This window comes from Taurulus bubalis (assembly GCF_910589615.1).
Source record: "Taurulus bubalis genome assembly, chromosome: 5".
Classification (NCBI taxonomy): Eukaryota; Metazoa; Chordata; class Actinopteri; order Perciformes; family Cottidae; genus Taurulus; species Taurulus bubalis.
Window position 1 is genome coordinate 27,898,077 of NC_136593.1, and position 11,632 is coordinate 27,909,708.

Genomic DNA, 11,632 nt, shown 5'->3' on the forward strand with positions numbered 1-11,632 from the left:
CACACACACACACACGGCTGCTTTAGTGTAAACGGTGAGCTGCACTGTGTCCAGGATGAAACTCTGTGGAATGCGCTCGGGCTCCTGAACGGAGTCTCTGCTGTGAAACCTAGTCAGCCGGCATGTTAACCATGCTAATGCTAAGTTGGGCCATGTGGATCTGGTGGTGGCTTCTGCTGTGTCTCCTCTCAGTCTGGTAAACACTGCAGGACAAGTGACTTCTCTGCTGATGATACTAAACCTAAACCTCACAGACACATGAATATGAGCTGTAGTTGCTGCTTTTGATGAAAGTGAGTCACGAGAAACGTAAGCGTAAAGTGTGCTGATATTGTGAAGGAGGGGCCGATCGCAGATACCTTTGGTGATGCCACTCCCTGAGCCGGCCATGCCTCTGTCGATAAGAGCTCCGCTTGCTCTCCGCGTTCCTCATTTCACAACGTTCTCCGTCACCTGCTGCAACGTGCTCGTCTTGCCACAGCTGGACAGCTTCGTCAGTCGTGTGCGTGAGTAGTGTCTCTTACTCGAGCTTTCAGGCAGTGAATTTAGAGCTGGCATAGCGGCGTGGAGCGGTTGACCCGAACCCACTGCCATTAATGTTAGACCCTCCTCCTCCTCTTCACCCTGACCCCTCCTCCTCCTCCTCCTCCTCCTCCTCAGCTCTTGATCTCTTATGCTGATGGTAGAGTTAAGAAAGGCAGTTCCTGCCTGGCAGACTGTCTGTTTGGGTTGCCTTCTTCTTCTTCATCTTCTTCATCGTCCTCTGTTATCTCCTCTTCACTTCCCTGGGTGTAACTCCTTGTCTTTAGTCTGAGGTATGTCTCCTCTACGCGTTACTTCAGCTTTCTTTGGTTTTGTCTTTCTTGCCCCGCTGCTTTATTTTAGGATAGAGCTTTGGATCAATCTAGCAATACTGCAGTATGATGTATAAAATATACAAAACGTAGCAATGAAGTGCAAGTTGAATCATTCAATGAAGCTTCTTTACGATTACCAATAGAACGTGATCGCAATTTCGGGATTCATTTGCTGTTTCTAACTATGGTTTGTTTGGTTTTGTCTAGAATGACATTCGATTATGATATTGACAACCTAACTGTCCTCATCAGCCTCAAATATATTGCTGTAATGTCAAATATGTAACAACGTTTACACCATTGATTTTGTACTAATTGTTAGATTAAGTTTGTTTTATTATTTTTTTCTGACTTGTGAAATTCTGCAAGAGAAACTAAACACTGCTGTGGTGAGTGAGTGCGCTAAAATAAGCCCAAGTGTCCAGTAATGCAGTCTGAGCTCTTCATCAAATCCCCTGTGATGTTGTGTGTCCTTCTACCTGCTGGTTAGCACTGAGACCTTCGTGGTTGTTTTCTTGGCCCGTGTTTCATCACAAATAGAAAATGAGCCCTTCATGCATGTGTTGTTGTGTAGATGGCTCGTATGAGTATGAGTACCTGGCTGCAGATTTAAGACATGTCATAACTCCAGGCAGACACGGGGTCAATGAGTAACCAAAGGAGTGGCAGTGACAGTCTGCATGATTCAACTTTTACAACTCCACCTCCCGTGATGTCAGTGCACATGGGCCTTTGACCTTATTTGTTCCTGTGTATGCAAACAGAACCGGCGATGGGTTTTCGCAGCGCTATCCTGTCCTTTCACCCTGTCTGAGAGTATAATTACCTCCAGACCTGTGATGGAGAAAATTTTTGTCTTGTATTTCCGCAGATGCTTTGTTGGCGGACCTCGAGTCCACAACATCCCACATTTCCAAGCGTCCGCTCTTCCTGTCCGACGAGACCGCCTACTCCTTCCCTGTTGGGGGTCAGGACCAGCCAGACCTCTGCTCTCCAGCCCAAGTCCCGCCCTCTGAGCTAAACGGACTTGATGAAACGGAGGTAAAGGTTGCATGCGTTATTGTTTGGAAAGTGAAAGCTAAATCGTTGAATTAAAAGCATTGTTTCATTTACTTCTGGATACTCTAAAGCGACTTCCCTTCCTCTCCTCAGTCCTTCAGCCCGGCTCAGAGAAGTCCGTGGTCTGGAGACGGCACCAGTCCAACTCAGCCCCTTGTTGAAGAGGACCACGTGTACAGGTAGGACCAGTTGCATCAACATGCACATCTGTAACAAACAACTCTAATTCATGACTTTACTTGGCAGCATTTGTGTGGAAATCCTCCACCGTATTTTACAAATTATAGGGTGAACATTAAAGCGGGAATATAATGATGTGTGTAATCTTTTTGACACACACACACACACACACACACATCATTCAACTAGAGATCTCCATTCGGCCTCCAAAAGATGCCAGTGTCAAAATATAGCATCCCTCTCAGTCCTTGGCTGTGTTCATAATAAATATTGGTTCTTCTCTGTGCAGTTTCCCTAATAAGCAGAAGAATAGTGAGTCATCAGCTGTTGCCATGAACTCATCGTTGGGCAGCAACCTGTCTGAGCTGGACCGCCTGCTGCTGGAGCTCAACGCCGTGCAGCAAAGCACCCCGGCCTTCCCCACAGAAGGTACGCAAAGGGTTATGTCACAATTCATAAAATGCTCTCTTGTGTTTCTCGGACGTCAGCGTCTACATTCGGCAGTTGTTTTTGTGGCGTCAACAGGAACCTTCTCAGGCCCCTTCTCTCCACTAGTGTTTACAATGTCGTCACCTTCCTACAAGTCCTTTTTTCAGAAAACACAACAAACTTGACCAAATGTAATATAGTGCACAAGCTGCCTGTCGACACTGTAATACCAGTCAAATGATGTTATGATTACTAATATTATGTTCGAGTGAGATTATATAATATATAATAATACTCTCTGCGCTGTACATATCTTTCATCCCAGCTATTTTTATTTAATTTGTATTTTTGTATATATCTCTCATCCCTGTTGTTGTTTTTAGTCTGTAATTTGCTGCTACTCTGACAACAAATACAGAACTATATATTCATTCATTCATTTTCATTGACAAAAATGATCGCAAAAATGCTAACTAAATTGATAGCTTAAATGCTAGCTTCAAAATGCCATCTTGAAAAGCTTTTAAAATTTTCTAAGTCAGATTGTCTTTTGACTTAGGCAAAATAAAAGGTCCTAAGTCACAGTCTTGACATGTTATACTACAGGGGTAGAATCACATGATCTGTTCAACTGAGGATGGAGGAGATTTTACCAGAGGTGACCAGTATCATGAGGAGATGATTTAGGCAAATTGACTTGGGCCATTTATTTTAGGAAGGTGACGATATGATGCACTGTGAACCCATGAAGGAAATGTATTGAGCGTTTTCTCCTGTAATAGAAGAAGCAGCTCCCCCACTGCCTGCCAGCAGCGTCATCCACCACGTCCAGGAGAATGGAGTCTCCACGCCAGGCAAGGCGGCTCCACCTGTGATGGAGAAGCCCAAACGCAACGCCGCAGCTCGGGGAATAGAGGACGTACGGCCAAGTGTCGAGAGCCTGCTGGATGAGCTGGAAAACGCTGTGCCCTCACCCATGTAAGCCACACATTGGTAAAGCAACATGGAGATAGCTTTGATGTCACTTTTAAGCCCATGATTGAGGTTGACGTGTGCTCTTTCCGTCTTTAGTCCCCCGCCGTTGGTCGTGTCAGACGAACACACGGACGGACAAGAGGAAACTCCGGCACAGCAGCAAGCCCGGATGTCCGCCTCCTCTGCCACGCGGGAGCTGGACGAGCTCATGGCCTCCCTGTCGGACTTCAAAGTCCAAAGCAATGTGAGCATGGCCGCGGGTAGATTTTGGGTCATGGGGGTTTGCATACTGGTTTATTTTTGGCATTGTGTAACTGTTTAGGACTGCACTGCAGATGTTTCGGGGTTTGCATGACTGTGAATTTAATTGTAGAAACTAGGATCAGACTCATTTTATTCAGCGTCTTTTCAGAATCTCCGGTGTCGTCGTGTTAAACTGATTGTTGCTGCTGGCCGTGTCCACAATGGAAACGTTTTCCTTGAACAGATATTCTGCGGTTTTACTGTTTCCATAGATTTCACTGACACCCGTCAACTTTTGCAGTGTTGCAATAGCATAAATGAAGTGGCTGGTTCTTTTGAACCTACCCTTTATTTTTAACCAGTTTTTCTTCAATCCAACAAACTAACATTTCATTTAAAATGTACTTTAAGTTGATGTCACACTTCACAAAAAAAAGATGATTAGAATTCGTTGTGCGACATTTCTTTGATGGTGCAATTTTGTTTGTAACATTCATAGAGGAAGTTATGGGGTTGACACAACAAAATCCACGTATGTTGACAACTTACCAAAATGCAAACCAATACGATTTCCCATTAAATACCATTAGTGTGTGTGAGAAAACTTTTCTTCATTCCCTTCCTTCTCAATGTGTTTTTCTGGTCTCTTTCTCTTTCCTCTACCACTGTTTATGTCTTGTCTTTGTTTGTACATTGTGATCACTACATTAATGCACCTGATTCAGTCTGGCTCTCAGTTGTCTCTGAATCTGGAGGCCGTAGAACCTTCATTGGTCGCTGGTTCCCCGTCTATAAATCCTAATATTGGTTCAGTGGATACACTTCTAGCTTCTAGTTGCACTACTCCCTCCTTTACTCCTCTCCCATTGGAACTCCATATCGATGAAGATGGTACTGCAGCTTCTACATCTTCAGTCATTGCATCGGCCAAGAGCCTTCAGTACTCCCAGATCCAGCAGATAGATGATGGTGGCGGTGCCACGTCTGAGATCACTCATGAGGAGAGCCTCAGTATCTCCGCTAGTAAAGTCTCAAGTTCTAGTCCAGGACCCACTGCCAGCAGCTACACCCAAGTAGTTGTTTCTGAGAGCTCTAGTGCTGTTTCTGTGTCTATGAACCCCAGTCCCAATCTTAGGGCCAAGAGTCCCAGTCCACCTGATCTTAAATGGTCCAATTCAAGTCAGTCTTTCAAGAATCCCAGCCCTAAAAGCTACAGTCCAGTTCCTGTAAGTCATATCCTAGAAGACGTTAAAAAGACTGCTAGTCCAGTGACGGTTACAAGGCTTTCTAGTCCAGTTCCAAAAGGTGCGAGTCCACTGACAGTCCGAAAAAGGGTTAGTCCAGAAATAGTTCCCAAGAGTGCTAGTCCAGTGTCAATTCCAAGACTTTTAAGTCCAGTTCCACAGCTTGCAAGTCCTGTGACAGTCCCCGATACCTCCAGTTCAGCAAGTGTATCCAAGAGTTCTCGTCCAGAAGCATTGCCAGGGACTGCTTGCCCAGTAATACTTCCAAGGCTTTCAAGTCCTGCCTCAGTTATCAGAAGGAATTACACTGTTCCAGGTACCAGCAGTCCCAGCGCTTCACCAGTTCCAGCTGTACCTTCAAATAGCCTGTATCTCCCTCCTACAGAAAAGCAGGGAGGTGAAATGATGGATTTAACATGGCCGTATCGGGAACCTTTATTAGATGAAGCTTTAGACAAACTCTTAGCTCCCGACTTCCCTCAAACAAGTGACAACCAGCGACCTGCTTCCATTATGCCCGGAGATGAAGACGGATCTTGGGAGGAGGAAGACGGGATTTACAGCCGAGAGGGAACGATGACACCCATGACCGAGTCCAGCTGGATGGACGAGTGTTTCACCCCCTCCACCTGCCCTGGGACACCCGATGCAACGCTGGACCTTCCCACACAGCAGCCCTCTGCTGTCGAGCGACTATCTGCTTCTGGCCAAGTAGGACTCTCAACTTGACTCTCCCAAAATAAGCTGCAGGCAACAAAAAAAGCTAGAGAGGCTATTATTTGGCTGTGTCTTTCTATTACTTGGCCATGTGGCGTAAGATAAGATGAATTAATGGCTGTGTTGGACAGTTGTTCAAGCAGAGTATCTCTAGTTGCCGAAATAAGCTTGTTTTGGGAGAGCAGCTCCTGCAGATACTCGAGGAGCTACGCAAAAACACAAATGATGAAGAGGAATTCCTCCATCTATGTGGTGTGATGCATGTGGTGTCATTGCACAGCAATTACAAAATGGCTTGAGGTAGAAATCTCCTTGTAGAGACTATTTGTGGCTGATGTTGAAAGCTTTGCTCGAAGGATGTTTCCGCACGCTCCGACTTGCTTCAGTCCACATTGTTGTGAGTCACAGGGCGTGGCCTGTCGTTTCTACGCAACCAATGGCTGATGCAAAAAAATCACTGATGGTGTCAATACAAAGACAGTAGGGTGAATATATTCTCATATGAACACATACAAGAACTTTGCTTCTTTTGATCTTTGGCCTTGCTTCGGCACGTGCAGACTTATTTGCAAGCATTTTGTGATAGACTTGTGTTGTCTTGAGCTCAGCTATCCAGCATGCCGTGCACCAGATACCCAAGTTTATGACTTTGAATGGAATGGAGGGCTGTGCTTTGCTTCTGCAGGCAAATTTTATTGGATATATGAGTGCCTGACAAAAGTATGTTCTGGAGCCAGTGCTTGAGCATCTTTGCCACTTGAATGAGACATCCTGTGCTGGGTCTGTCTTGCTTGTGTTTGCAACCCAACATGGACTTTCTGGTGAACGGCACAACCCCAGCTTCCCAAAACCTCCTTATATCATCTACTCTCTAGCTCAAGTCGGTTATCCGCCGCACCAAAGAAACCTCCAATGTGCATCCAATGTTCAGGGAGGGAATGTTGCGACGTAAAATGGGCCCGGTCGTTGTGAACAAGAGCAACTCGCAAGACCGACTTATTGAGGAGCTGCAGGGGAAACTTGGAATTGGGCGAGTGGAGCGCAAGCGTAAACCGCCGCCGGATGATTGGATGACGGAGGGAGTCATCGTCATGTCCAACCCACAGCGAACACGGGAGGAACGAGTCCAGCCATCTGTGGATAAGGTAGACATGAGCGACGTACAGCAGGAGTCAGAGCTATCAGTGCTCCTCCGGGACCTTTGGTTTAGTTTATGTTTGGCCTTCGGCTCATACATTGACTGGCAAATATTAAATATACATGATGATTCCTTCAAAAATATTGTATTTGTCTTTGACAGTCAGTCTAAAAAATTAAGTTTGTCGTGACAATTATTCTATTTTTTTTTTACCATTTCCTTTCCCTCATTCTGACTTCCTGTTTTTGTATCTGTGTGCTCTCCTCTCTTTTCTGTTTCCTTTCTCATTCTTTCCCCCAGATCATCATCCCTCCAGAATCTCCCGCCCCACAGAGAAAAATCCTCCCACCTCCGCAATCTCCCCCAGCACCCAAAAAGCTGAACCCAGTGAAGCAAACTCCCCCACTACTACCTCCTCCCCTTCCGACCCCTCCCAGAGAACCCCCCCCTCCTCCGACCCCAAAGGAACCTCCCCCTCCTCCGACCCCAAAGGAACCTCCTCCTCCTCCCCCTCCTCCGATCCCAAAGGAACCTCCTCCTCCTCCCCCTCCTCCGATCCCAAAGGAACCCCCTCCTCCCCCCAGAGAAGCCACTCCTCCCCCCAGAGAGCCCACGCCTCCCCCTGTCCGGCCCCCTCCATCCCCTAGCCCCCCTCCAAAGCCGGTCACGCCACCTCCGCCGCCCAAGGTCTTTGTATCAGTCGGCTGTCAGACTGAGTATGATCCCATCTTCCCACCAATGCAGGCATGGATCACCATTCTTCTTCTTTCTCTTCTCTGACCTTCTTCTAAACTTTGAGTTTGTTTTCTCCCTCAAGTGTGTTTTTTGACTATTTGATTCAAATCCAAGCAGTGTTCATTTAACTGCCTTAACACGATAGACCTCCTGTGGGCTCTAGACCTCTTTTTCCCTGTTTGAGTCGTCGTAGGAACACCAAATTAATTCCAATACTTGTGTTTATTTATATGCATTTGTTCAGCAAAGTCTTGGGGGGGAAAATGTATATCTGCAAAAAGATACTAACTATGAACATCCAGCATGAGTATGAGCAAGGTTTATCAAAAAGGACTCCTCGAGAGCTCCCCTTGTTTTAAAGAAAAGTATTGTTCGGTGCCTTAACAACAACCCACAGACTAATAGTGCACCTTTTTTAGAAAGATTACGATTAAAGCATTGAAATATGCACCAATAAACACAATCCAGGAAAGAATTGGTATGTTAGGAAGCATAATCAGTCAAAACAATTGAAAAATTACTTACTTTTTTGCCAAGACTGTGTCTCATTTAGTCGACCCTACTATCAATTATCAGTTTAAATCGCCACGTCAAGTTGGGGAGTTTACGTAAATAATTAAACTTAACGATTATGTTAGCGTTCCTGTCAAATTTGCCGAAAAACGCCTATCCAGGTATACCCAAAGTAAATTGCAAGCTGTACTTGAACTATTTGGAGTAAATGCATGGTCCTGGTCTCTTTTGAAAGGTAGCAATCTGAAGCTTTTTTCCCCCAATAGTCAGAATCACTTTAAGTGCTGCTGACACTGAGTTATATGAGTTTGAATACACTAAAGTATAAAGTTTTTATTTCCGCCTGAACATTTCTTTGTAAATAGATGCCTGTAGATGACTATAAATGGGACTTATGGACTGGAAAACACAATGGAACAATGTTTTTCTAATGAAATGTCTAGGCGTTTTTCCATTTTGAGGCAGAAAATATTCATGATATATATATTAAAAAGGCTTATAGTCTTGCAAACTTATAGAGGTACTATTCATATTTACTGCCAGTATTGCTGACACGGAGAAAATGAAGAATAAATGCATTTTCATGCTAATTCAATGCCAAACTGAGGCTCTATCAGCAGAAGTCTGTTCTCATCAAACTGAAGCCTGTTGGGATCAGCTCCACCCCCTCTTGATTGTATTCGTTTGTTAGGCAATTTCATTGGCTGTACGAAACGCCTGTCATCTGAGCTGTACGACGTGACAGGCTTGATCCACGTAAGGAAAGAGAGGCTGAGCCTGAACGTCAACGTAGCTTCTGGTTGGGTAATGTAGCCTGTCAGTCAGGACATGAAGCTCCTATTGGTTCATTTTGGTGCCCGCGTTCATCTGTGCTCTCATGCAAACTTGCTTTGCTTCTAAAAACAAAAATATATTGTTTCATGTCTTCCAGCTGATATGAAATGATGCAACACCAGTTTGTGGATATTTATGGATGTAATCACGTGTTTTGGACTAAATCTATCATGGGATTTGTTTTTTTTGGACCTTTACGACGTAACAACGCAGTTGTTGTTGGCATGTTATGGATTTATGGATCAATATGAGGCGTCATCGGTGAGTTGCCTGACTTTTGCTATCGTTTGTTTGTTTCTGCTGTGGTGGTCTGATCTTGAAACGAAGTGCACAGCTAGAATTACAAGAATCGTAGGTTTCCAGAAACACCAAGCACTCGTACCGAACTATAAATAGATGTACAGTGTACATTAGAATGTACAGTAAAGGACGCCCGCGGGACGGCAGAACGCTAACAGGTTAACCCACAGGCCTCATCTCACAAGAGTTATGGTATTTTAGCAATTTAAATGAATTTAATCGACTTTGTGGTGCCGTTTTTAAAGCACGTTGACTCTACTTTGTCTGGCCATTGGCTCTACTTTGTCTGGCCATTGGCTCTACTTTGTCTGGCCATTGGCTCAGTTTTTGACCACTGGTGTCTATTCACGCCAAGTTGCAGCAGCTAGTCTCACTCGTGCTTTGTATGAAATCCAGTCGGGTTGTGGTGGTTGCTGACATTCAGGCTGGAGAGAGTGAGACCCTTTTCTAATTCTGACATCTGACGGTGCCAAGGGCCGAGTGTTCAGAGAGGAGAGTTTACGAGCTCAGAGGCAGGAGGAGAGTAACCGCTATGCTCCTGTTAACCCGTCCTGCCATGCGCAGGAATGGCCGGCTTGCAGTGCAACGGCAACCTAATCTGCCACATGACAGCACAGTTACCTCCACAATTATAGCGTCTCCCACTGGACTTCCGTCACAAGGTCGCACTAGGTTAGATACCAGCATGTTGAAGTCCTGTACCATCCCTTCCTCAGGAGCCCACCGTGTCTTTACTTAGGTAGTTTAGGTGAAGACTTAATAATAATAATAATAATACTTTAATTTTATATAGCGCTTTTCTGAATACTCAAAGACGCTTAAACTTGTCTGTGTGTGTGTGTGTGTGTGTCAAAAAGATTACACACATTATGTGTGTGAGTGACAAGCAGAGGTGCTATTTTCTCTCTCAGTGGAATTCAAGAGTCACGAAGCTCCAATAGCCATCTGAGAAGATCTGTGTTTGCTTACGTTGCTGTAGCCAGACACACATTCACACACAATGTTGGCGTTAGAGTCATTGTCAACAGCCTGCAAACATGGATTAGGTTTGATGAGATCATATTCTTTCCTGATGAGATCATATTCTTCCCTGATGAATAAGTCCATGGCTTGTCTTGATATCCGTCAACCAGAAAGAGGAGACGGGTAACCCCCGTCTAGATTTGTCCCTGGTTGTACCGCCCAGTCCAGGGAGAGACGACTGTAATACACATTTACAAAGGCAGTTACACAAAAACATTACATGTGATGTATGCAAAATGCAACCCTGTCTCCTAAAACAGAACTAAAACGCATTCTCAATTACGTTTGACTAGAAACGTATTTTCTCCCTGATTACGTTTGTGTTTGACGTGTTACAAATACGTTTATAATCAACGTGTGTTTGGGTTATTGTTTTTGTTTTCTTGCTTTCCCCCTGAATTTAAGCATGTTTGAATTTCTAAACTCTGCGGAGGAAAAGAAACTAACAAGGATTCTCTCAGTAGCGGCAAGCGAAGAGTGGCGGCGTGAGGCCGGTAACAAAAATACGTGTATAATCAACGTATTTGTAATAATCAACGTATTTTGTAATTTGTCAAACACAAACGTAAACGGGGAGAAAATACGTTTCTAGTCAAACGTAGTTGAGAATGCTTTTTAGTTACCGTAAAAGACGGATTACAAGCCAAGCTAGGAGCAGCGCTAGCTGTCGGTGTTGCTGTAGCAAGCTAGGAGCAGCGCTAGCTACCGCTGCTGCTAGCGCTACTGCTAGCTCCCCGCTGCTGCTGCTGCTTCTGCCCGCGTCCCCTCTGCCCAAGTCGCCGTCGAGCCGGGGCTGGTCCCGCTACCTTCGGTGGTTGTCGGGGAGCTAGAAGAGCAATAGCGGAAGTTAGCGGAGCGCTAGCAGGAGCGCTAGCTGGCTACAGTGGGTAGCTAAAGGGGACACTGACCAAAGGTTGTAGCGGCTTGTAACCCGACTTTTACGGAAGATAGATAGATAGAAAACTTTTATTTATCCTCAGTGGGGAAACTCATTTGTCACCAAAGACAACAACCGACTCATACAGACAACAACAGACAAGGTTCACAATGCACAGCAGACAAAAAACACATTACAAGAACAAACACCAGAAAAGACCATATGAAACAAGACACATGACCGACATAGAAAGATGCTAAAATTTGAATCTAAACCCACAATTTTTAGGAGATAAGGTTGGCAAAATAACGTGAAGGTAAGTCCCGAAAAATGATAATCCAAAATGATGAGAACGGTATGGTGATGCCTCTTTGGTGTTTTGGTGTCCGTCAGATCCAGTCCCAGGGAAAGACTTCCCCCACCAGTGCCCCGAAACCAGCCAACAAGCTGGACAACATGCTGGGCAGCCTGCAGTCCGACCTCAACAGACTGGGGGTCCAGACGGTGG

The 11,632-nt window shown here is 45.1% G+C and overlaps 1 protein-coding gene across 1 annotated transcript in view; it reads left to right on the forward strand.

Annotated features, from left to right (window-relative positions):
• Positions 1 to 388: 388 nt before the first annotated feature.
• The window catches only part of LOC306737124 (paxillin-like), a gene marked incomplete at its 5' end in the record, with an annotated part of 16,079 nt that continues 4,835 nt past the window's right edge, over positions 389 to 11,632 (forward strand). Inside the window, 7 exons of the mRNA XM_079218825.1 lie at positions 389 to 506; positions 1,729 to 1,898; positions 2,010 to 2,095; positions 2,386 to 2,525; positions 3,308 to 3,503; positions 3,597 to 3,744; positions 11,518 to 11,632. The exon at positions 11,518 to 11,632 is cut by the window's right edge and continues 44 nt beyond it. Of these exons, the coding sequence (XP_079074951.1) occupies positions 389 to 506; positions 1,729 to 1,898; positions 2,010 to 2,095; positions 2,386 to 2,525; positions 3,308 to 3,503; positions 3,597 to 3,744; positions 11,518 to 11,632 (973 nt within the window). The remainder of the gene's footprint in view (positions 507 to 1,728; positions 1,899 to 2,009; positions 2,096 to 2,385; positions 2,526 to 3,307; positions 3,504 to 3,596; positions 3,745 to 11,517) is intronic.